The 9,984-nt window shown below is 36.1% G+C and overlaps 1 protein-coding gene across 1 annotated transcript in view; it reads left to right on the forward strand.

Moving 5' to 3' along the window:
* The window catches only part of LOC107670306 (dedicator of cytokinesis protein 9-like), a 12,755-nt gene extending 5,721 nt beyond the window's left edge, over positions 1–7,034 (forward strand). Inside the window, exons 6-12 of the mRNA XM_016462872.1 lie at positions 1,276–1,308; positions 1,553–1,699; positions 2,498–2,708; positions 3,153–3,343; positions 3,441–3,541; positions 4,242–4,380; positions 6,140–7,034. Coding sequence (XP_016318358.1) covers positions 1,276–1,308; positions 1,553–1,699; positions 2,498–2,708; positions 3,153–3,343; positions 3,441–3,541; positions 4,242–4,380; positions 6,140–6,265 — 948 coding nt within the window. The 3' untranslated portion in view covers positions 6,266–7,034. The remainder of the gene's footprint in view (positions 1–1,275; positions 1,309–1,552; positions 1,700–2,497; positions 2,709–3,152; positions 3,344–3,440; positions 3,542–4,241; positions 4,381–6,139) is intronic.
* Positions 7,035–9,984: the final 2,950 nt, after the last annotated feature.

A 9,984-nucleotide genomic window follows, 5' to 3' on the forward strand; every position in this document is an offset into this window, starting at 1 on the left:
AAAAGTTTCCTTAAGACCTATTTAATCTGCATATAAAACATTAGAAATTAGATATTTGTTTAATTTGTATTGTGTGTTTGACTGTTAAAACAAAAAAAATATTAGTTGTTTGTCTCAATAAATTGGGTTAATTTAAAAATAGTGATTAAATTAAAAAAAAAAATTCTGTTGCTCTTTGTTTTAAAAAAGGTTATAAAAAATGTCAATATTATCTATACCGAACGATATGAAACAATATATCATTGATAAATTTTTTAGCTATATCGCCCAGCCCTAATATGAATATATAACCCTTGCGAAATAAGAAGTAAAAGACTGAACTCGCAGCTAATATACTATTAATGAAATAAAAGGCCACTTCAGTGTACTTAAAGAGAGACACTTTCATGACTGATTTTTAACCTTAAGTAGACTTTTTTAAAAAGTGCACTTTGCAATATCAAAGTTTCACTTTAAAGTACATTTTAAATCATTGTTTTAATAATCTTTTGTCATGACTTCAAGTGCACTTATTTTGATGCGTGACTAAAATACTAAAGCACATGCAAAGTGCTTGATTATAATTTTAACTGTAGTGTGTTACTCAATATTAAATTTAAAGTATTATAAATGCTTGTCAGTACAGTTATTATTTATGAAATTAAGTCCTACAAACGTAAGTGGGTCAAAAAAAGTTCAGCTAACTGCATTTAATATAAATTTAATCTATAGTACATTTTCATTCAATTGCAATTACATGTGGTTAAGTGTCCAAACTTTTATGTAATTTTTGTATGCTAAAGTACATGGGAAGTGTATGTCACAACTTTTTGGCAAGTGATAGGCTTACATTCAGTGATTTGGAAACAAAAAACATACTTATAAAGCCATGTTTTGTAATGTCTTTCCAGTATTTACGTATCTGCCACAATATGTAATGTCTTTTGGCAGCATGTATTGGTAGAAATGTGAATATTGTGTTATCTGATTAATTTTTTTCACTAGGAGCCCTAAAAAAAAGTTATTTGCAAATGCATTTTAAAACAGTCAGCTTCCAAAATGTATTTTAACCCAACTGCCTTTATTCTTTTTCATGAAATGATTAGCAGTACATAAGACTTACACAGTATGTCCTGGTACACCTGTAACTTTGAAGATTACAGCACCACCTTCTAAACCTGTTTCTCTGTTCAGCACAAAATGAATTTCCGACTAAAATGGGTGCTTAGTTAAACAACTGAAGTGTGTTTCTCATTGATGAGTTGTTTCTGTCGCTGTGGTGGTTTGTGTCTCTAGCAGTACCAGTGTAATGACTCTGAGATGAACGAGGTAAACTCAACTTTAGTTCTACGTGTGTGTTGTGTTGTGGAAGTCATCATAATCCCGGTTTAGTAATTAGGATTTATCATCAACACTCTACAGTTTTTATACTTCCCAGTATTTCTGTTGAAAATAGTTGTGTCCTGTGACTAACTTCGTGTTCAAAAATTAGTAGGCAAATAGCTTGACTTTGTTTCAGGAGCAGGTTTTCAATGCATTCTTCTGATTGATTCAGATTTGCTTGTTGTTTTAGGGGTTCTTCGAGGATGAAGACGGTAAAGAATACATATATAAGGAGCCCAAATTCACCCCACTGTCTGAGATCTCTCAAAGACTCCTTAAACTGTATTCAGACAAGTTTGGAGCTGAGAATGTCAAAATGATCCAGGATTCTGGCAAGGTACAAAGTGTTCACTTACGGTTTTGCATAACCAGACTTTTGACTATCAGAACAAAGTCTGATTCACATTGCAACTTATTCTGGCCAAGAAACGCCCACCTTAGACAGGAAGAGATTGACTGATCTGTCGAACGTGTCAAGTTTTTGGGGTGGGTAAACCTGAAATTACATACAGTATATCATATGGGGCATATACCTGCAGTGTGGCTTTTTCTAGAAGATTTTAAGATGTCAATATTTGTGTTTGCCATGAGATGTAGAAGTCCAGACATATTTAACCAGCATTGAACAGTGTGGTTTAACTAGTACTACAACTATAAATACAGAGTTCTGGCATGAAACTCTAGATGGCGCAGTCCGATAGGTCTAACTCAGTCTGACCTAATGACATCATTATCACATGGCTCAGCTGATTGGTTCTCTCCTGTATCTGTAGCCAATGAGCTCATTGAACATTCAAATATATGACTAGTGCTTGCCGTAGCAGTTGCAGCTTGCTTCAGAAACCCTCCACCTTCCCCAGCTCCACCTGTATAGATTTGCTACGAGGTGATTCATGTATGCTATATGGGGGTTATTTCATGTATGTTATATTTGCAGCAGCAATATTTCTTACATGCTCACAGCAGCATGTTGTGGATGTCTCTGTACTTGCTCTGCCGCAGCAGCAGCGTAGCAGATCTATTCCACCAGGACCAAATACGTTAACATTGTCATGTACATTACCATGCCAATCCCTCTGAGAGTTGTCATGACAGAACTGCCTTTAAGCTAAAGCTGCGTTACTGTTCGGTGCAGATTAATCCGAAGGATCTGGACTCTAAATACGCCTACATCCAAGTGACTCATGTCACCCCGTTCCTGGAGGAGAAGGAGCTGCTGGAGAGAAAAACAGCCTTTGAGAGGAGCCACAACATCCGTCGATTCGTCTTTGAGATGCCGTTCACCGTTTCAGGCAAAAAACAAGGCGGCGTAGAGGAACAGTGCAAACGCAGGACTATCCTCACCGGTGAGTACACACACTTACACACTGCATACTGGCCATAGAGACGAAAGATAGAGATAAGTTACACTTCCAGAGAGATCTTCCCAATCACAAAGTACAGGCCTTATCTTCACAGAGTAGATCCAGACAGCCTCTATGTCTCGGATTTAATGCTCAGCGAACATGTCAAATCTTTCAGGACTGTTTAAAAGCATCTCATGAAGTCGTTTGAGTTCATGTCCAAAGCGAGGAAAGCTGGTGTCTAGACAAAGAAGCAGCTCAAATATAAGAGAGAGAGATAAGAATCATATTTAAACACTTGTTGAGTGTTCGCGATTTTAATTATTTAATGGTTTAACCATGTGTAATGTGTTAGCTTTGACCGTCCTAATTAATAATAATATTACTAACCTCATTCTTGGTTAGACGTCATATGTAAATCTTCTGTTCGTTCTCTTCATCTCTCAGCCACACACTGTTTCCCGTACGTGAAGAAGCGGATCGCGGTGATGTATCAGCACCATGTGGATTTGAACCCCATTGAGGTGGCGATTGATGAGATGAGTAAGAAGGTGCTGGAGATCAGACAGCTGTGTTCCTGCAGTGATGTGGACATGATCCAGCTGCAGCTCAAACTACAGGGCAGCATCAGTGTGCAGGTACACACACACACACACACACACACATGACCTTATGCTCAATGAGTTTTAGAATGTCATGTGACATCTGTAAACCTGTCTTTCACTCTCTCTTCAGGTAAATGCCGGACCTCTTGCTTATGCCAGAGCTTTCCTGGATGACGCCAGCACTAAGAAATACCCAGACAACAAAGTCAAACAGCTGAAAGAAGTTTTCCGGTAAAACACACACTTCAGTCTCTGAGAACTCCTTCGTCTAAAACTATTTTAAACAACATTGCATATATACCTGTACAATGCAATATATACCGTTTTTTTTTTTTACTCCGCAATGATACATTGAATTGATCAAAAGTGACAGTATAGACATTCATAATGTTACTAAATATTTCTATTTCAAATAAATGCTGTTCTTCTGAACATTCTATTTATCATAGAATCCTGATAAAATGTCACAGTTTCCATAAAAATAAGCAGCGGTTTTCATTATATTTTAACATGTATTGAACAAGAAAACAGTTGTTTTAAATTGAAATAATATTTCTCAATGTTACTGTTTTTGCTGAATTTTTGTTTAAAAAAAAATCAATCATATATGCAATATATAATAATGAGCTCACATTGAACTACAATTAAACTTCACAACAGCTCAGCTGTTTAAAAATGGCGAAAGATCCTATGAAATAACACAAAAACACTAGTATGTCAACATGGGAATGATGTTAGCTGAATTATGCAATTTTTAATTTAAGTAAATCGAATCTTAAATCTTATTTTTGTGCTTTTTCAAAATAGCCACCTTTGTGTAGATTACAGCTCTGCGCTAAATTATTTTGTCAAGAAGTTCATACATTGAAACAATTTATGTGTGCCCACACATTGACTGGTATTTAAATTGAATTTGTGTGGTGTTTTGCAGGCAGTTTGTGGAGGCGTGTGGTCTTGGTTTAGGTGTTAATGAGCGTCTGATTAAAGAAGATCAGGAGGAGTATCATGACGAGATGAAGGCCAACTACAGAGATCTCACTAAAGAGCTGTCCGCCATTATGCATGAGCCTGTAAGACACAAATAGTTCACCCAAAAATGAAAAACATGTCATCAATTACTCCCCCTCATGTTCTTACAAACCTGTATGAGTGTCTTTCTTCTGTTAAACACAAAAGAAGATATTTTGAAGAATGTTGGTAACCAAACAGTTGTCAGCAGCCATTGACTTCCATAGTATATTTTTTTTTCAATGGCTGTCAACTGTTTAATCACCAACATTTTTCTAAATATCTTCTTTAGTGTTCAACAGAAGAAAGAAGCTCAGGTTTGGAACAACTTGACAGTGAGTAAATGATGACAGTTTTGCTTTTTGGGTGAACTGTCCCTTTAAACTTTCTCATACTTATGTATAATGTCTTTTCATGGTGTTTTTTTTTTTTAATCTCTCCATTTTCTTTTCCTCTTTTGCTCTCATGGTCAGACTGAATGGTAAATGATTTCTTATAACTGAAACCTTCTTAAATCCTGGGATCCGCAGCCACAGAAACCCACAGGATTCACGCACACGTCATTCACTGCATTCTACACATAATGCTTTCTGCTACCAATGAAACTCTCATCTCCATTTAAAATGATGTGTTTTTTTTCTTGCTAGCATATATACATACATTTGGAAACTGAATTATATGAAAGCTCCCATTTCATATTGTGAAATCAGGAAAATGCAACTAAAATGATGTCTGTTTGATGTAATTTTATTATAGCTACTGTTACCTGATGCGTTTTTGGCTTCAAAATTTAGAGTATTTTCATTGTTTATTTATTTATTTATTTATTTCACACACAAAAAGGGACAGTGTACATTAATCAACATTCATGAATGTAAATGTACCCAAATTAGCCCGAAGGCTAGTTTTCATTGGTAGTCCCTTTGCCAGATGTTATTAGGCCAAAAAACTAGAGAAAGAAAAGAAACAAAATAGAAAAACAATAACAACGAAATTCAACCAAAAATTATAAATAATGTGGTGGTAACAAACCGCACATGCATCCTTAAGATAATATTGTCTGATAATATGACTGATCACAGTTACTATGCAGGATTGGTCAGTGAAGTTTAGCAAATGATCAACTGCAACACTACAAGAGCCACTGATCTATAATAGAGAATATAATATCATATAATATAATAGTCATTATATACTGAACAAAATTATAAATGAAACACTTTTGTTTTTGCCCCCATTTTTCATGAGCTGAACTCATGCCACATTTTAGAGTAGCCTTTTATTGTGGCCAGCCTAAGGCACACCTGTGCAATAATCATGCTGTCTAATCAGCATCTTGATATGCCACACCTGTGAGGTGGATGGATTATCTCGGCAAAGGAGAAGTGCTCACTAACACAGATTTAGACAGATTTGTGAACAATATTTGAGAGAAATAGGCCTTTTGTGTACATAGAAAAAGTCTTAGATCTTTGAGTTCAGCTCACGAAAAATGGGGGCAAAAACAAAAATGTTGCGTTTATAATTTTGTTCAGTGTAGATAGATCAGTGACGAGAGCGCAAATGTCTGTAGATTTGACCCCACAAGAAAATGTGAAGAATCGTTTCAATTTGTTTGTCTTGTATTGTCTTATTTTATTTACAGTATTTTTTTATTTTATTTTATTTTTAAATTAATGTTTTGTTTTGTTTTGTTTTGTCTTGTCTTGTTTTTTGTGTTTTGTTTTTGTAAATGCAAAGCACTGTTCAGATTCCATGTGGCTTTTATACTCACTGCAGTGCTGCTTGATTTCCTCTCTTTTTCCGTCCCCGGCTCCACAGATCAGTCCAGTGGATGATGGTATGCGCAGTCCTCTTCCAGATTCACTGCACATCTTCAGTGCCATCAGCGGGACTCCCACTGCCGCCACTCTCCAGGGCCTGCCAAACTCCTCCTCAGTGGTGTGAACCTGACCCCTGCAGTGACCTTATGACCTTTCACCTTTCATTTCACACCTCTCCCAGACCTCATGAAAGGGGATCTGTATGTTTCTGCCTCATCCAGGGGATTTCACCTGCTGTTTCCTGTGGAGACTTAATCAAAAACTATTTTATTTTGGCCATTTTGCCAGTTTTATTAATAGCCGTAGTGAAGAGAGGGAGAATAGGTCTGAAAATGATGCAAGCCAATTCAATCTTGTAAGCACTGCATTCAACGTGTGCTACCATCCAAACTCTGACTCTGACTGCAACGGCTTTTACATGTTATACATATCTGCATCCTCTGCATTATTCTATATTGTTTTATTTTGTATTACTTGTTCAAGCTCAGATTTTCAGTTTTTGACGTCTACTTGTTTTGCTGGCTCGCTGTCTGAGAGGCGTCTGACGTTGCCATCGAGTTCAAACCGCCGTCAGCATCAGACGGGTTTAAAGCTGTCATATGTGAGCCATGAGTCCGTGAGTGTGTTTGTGCAGCAGACGCACATTGAGTGGGCGTGGCATTCGTGTGAGGAGGTCAGCGCTTTCACTGCATGTGATACACTGGAGGTGCAGCGGAGCTTGTGCAGACACAAATGCTAATGTTCAACATTATTATCAGTTATCAAATATTTTTATACTGTGGGACAGCTGAATGTGATATTGTTTTTTATCTGTATTTAACAGTCTCTACTCTGCTGTATTTAAACTGGTATTGTCCCTAATGCTTTGAATAAAATCTCATACAATTCTCAAACACTCTTTCAGTTGTTGGTTTTTATTTTTTATTCAAAACAAATTATCCAGATTTTTAGCCATCATTAATTACCATAATTATATTGTGTTTTATCTTGTCTTTTCAATGTTGTTTTGTCTTTTGGTTGTTGTTTTGTTTGTTGTGTTTTGTCTTTTCGATTCTGTTCTTTGTTTTGTCTTGTTTAGTTTTTTTGTTCGTTTATTTTCTATTTTGCTTTGTTTTGTCTTTAGCTTTTTGTCTTTTTTTTGTCATGTCTTGTGTATTTTTGTTTTATTTTGTTTTGTTTTCTTATTTTTTGTCTTTAGTTGTTTTGTTGTTTTGTTTTGTCTTGTTTTTTGTTGTCACATTTTATTTTTTAGTTTTGTTTATTTTTTATCTTGTTTTTTGTGATGTCTTTAGTTTTTGTTTTGTCTTTTTTTGTCATTTGTTCATTTTTGTTTTATTTTATGTATTTTTTTTGTTGGCTTGTTTTTTTCTATTATTTTTGTTTTGTCTTGGTTTTTGTTTGTTTGTCTTGTCTTCAGCTTTATGTTTTGTCACGTCCTATTTTTTGGTTTGTCTTGTTTTTTTTTTCTTGGCTTATTTTTGTTTTGTCTTTTTGTCGTATTTGTCTTCTTTTTTTATATTGTCTTGTGTAATTTTTGTTTTGCCTTGTCTTATTTTAGTTTTGTCTTGTCTTTTGATTTTTGGTCTTCAGTTTTTTGTTTTGTCTTATTTATTTATTTGTTTTTGTCTTACGTTTCTTTTCTTTTTTTTGTCTTGTCTTTTTTTTTGTTTGTTTTATCTGAATATTTGATTTAATGTTACTTCTTCTATAATCCACTATAAACAGTGTAGAAACAGTGTGAGCAGATGTTTTACCCTATGGACCCCTGAGAATTATCTATCACTCTTGCTCTTGTTTATGTCATAACGCAGACAGGACACAGTCCATGCTAATAAGACACACACCTGTTCTAGGTGCTCTTACTCGGATGTCCTGTCCTGGCCAGGTCTTTTCTCACACAGGTATCCAGCAGGTCACACACACATACACACACTCTTGCTGCCAGTATGCCAGGTGAGAGCCTTGAGTGTGTCCACAGAAATGACTATTTGTGTGATTTTGCATGTGTACTAAAAAATTATAAATCTCACAGATAAAAAGATGGACGAGACTAAGAAGAAAAAAGAAAAAGGTAAGATTTATATAATTTAATTTTATGAAATAATCCTGCAATGCATTTCCTTTTTAATAACTTATTTTGTCACGTCAGAATTTGTGTGTACTGTTCACATCGTTTAAGAATAAAATTATAAATATAAATCTGGCATGAATGTCTGGGGGCATTCAGGTGTATCTTCATTTGGAAAACCGATTTTTTAAATCTTAAAATACAACATGTTTTCATTTAGGGTTAGTGTGTAATAATCGTAACTTTTCTATAATATTAATTCAAGTTTATAGTATGTTCTGTAGTATATAGACTATGGACTACATGTTTCCCATTCAGACAACTACTGTGAGTAAACCTATTGATTTATCAAAGTGATAATCTCAACGATTCTGATAATGCTCCTTCCATCTTGAATAATGCCACTGTACTGTCTTTTTAATGCCACTGATACAGACGGCTGAGTGTTGTGGATATCCAATCAGCATTTTCTTTATTGTGGTCCATGAGTTCTGTGAGAGATTTTCCTAATATGGCATGCGAGGTATGTGTGTGTGCGCGCACGCATTTGTCTCTCAATAAAGAAAAGGCATGTAGAATATTGTGTGAATATAAGTAGCACATGATGAAATGTTGTAGCAACATTTCAGTCATCTGAATCCAAGTACATGGAACAATATGAAAGAGCAGATCAGTGTTTATGATAACACAGTTGTGCAGTGACTCCTTCAGGACAGAAACCGTCCCAGGTTTTGTGGACCTTTGGATATTGTAGTCAGAATATATGGGGTCAATTAGTATTTACAGGCTACGTGGAGAAATGCACATCTGTATTTGTGAAACAATTTGACCAATGCTAAGTGTCTGTAGATGAAACACAGGAAGTCTCATGTGAATTGGAAAACTATTCTAGGACTGGTTTCTCTAAAAGTATGCCCAATTTCTTCATGGAGACACAATCGGACTATTATTTTTATTATTATCTACAACACATACATAGAATATCATGTGGGCATGTTTGAGAAAAAGTTTTTTGTAGATCATTCAAGATTTCCCTTGATTGTGATCATTTAAATGTAAATTAGCAATGTAATTATTACAGTGCCACCGAGAGCTTGGCACATGTTATTGCATTTGCCTATGACTAGGGTGTGATTTGAGACCTTACTCATTTGAAAAAATAGATTAATAAATAAAGCCACGCTCTCTCTTTGTCTAGCTGTGTTGGTGCTGTATTTCCGGTATTTTCTGCTTTGTGATGATGACCTTGCGACTTCCATCTATCATGCTTTTGTGGTGCTGTGCTACTTGGCGCCCATCTTGGGTGCCATCATTGCTGATTCCTGGCTTGGGAAGTTCAAGTAGGTTTTTTTGTAAAGCTTTAAGGTGCAATTCCCCACAGGTCACAATCCATCCAACCAGGGCCGTTTCTAGGCATAGGCGAGCTAGGCGGTCGCCTAGGGCGCCACCAGCTGAAGGGGCACCAATGAGCGCACGTACTGGCACTTTTAGCAGGGTTGTGATAAAGAGTGGCACGGTCACCCTGAAATATGACGGCCGCCCCCACTGGATCCCCCAACATTATTGGGCTAGAGTACTGTCAATCTGACGATGTATAGTAAAATTCGCTAATTCACGAGATCAATACATCCTTTATTAGAATGCTTTGTCGAGTTAAATGCATTCTTACGGAGGTGTCGAAATGCCGAATCAATTCACTCACTTCCAACAGCGCTTAATGGGAGCAGCGTCATAGAGGGCAGAGCGTCACGTTATTTAAAGGGGACGTTAACGCG

The sequence above is a fragment of the Sinocyclocheilus anshuiensis genome, unplaced genomic scaffold (genome assembly GCF_001515605.1).
Source record: "Sinocyclocheilus anshuiensis isolate Anshui unplaced genomic scaffold, SAMN03320099.WGS_v1.1 scaffold732, whole genome shotgun sequence".
NCBI classification, from domain to species: Eukaryota; Metazoa; Chordata; class Actinopteri; order Cypriniformes; family Cyprinidae; genus Sinocyclocheilus; species Sinocyclocheilus anshuiensis.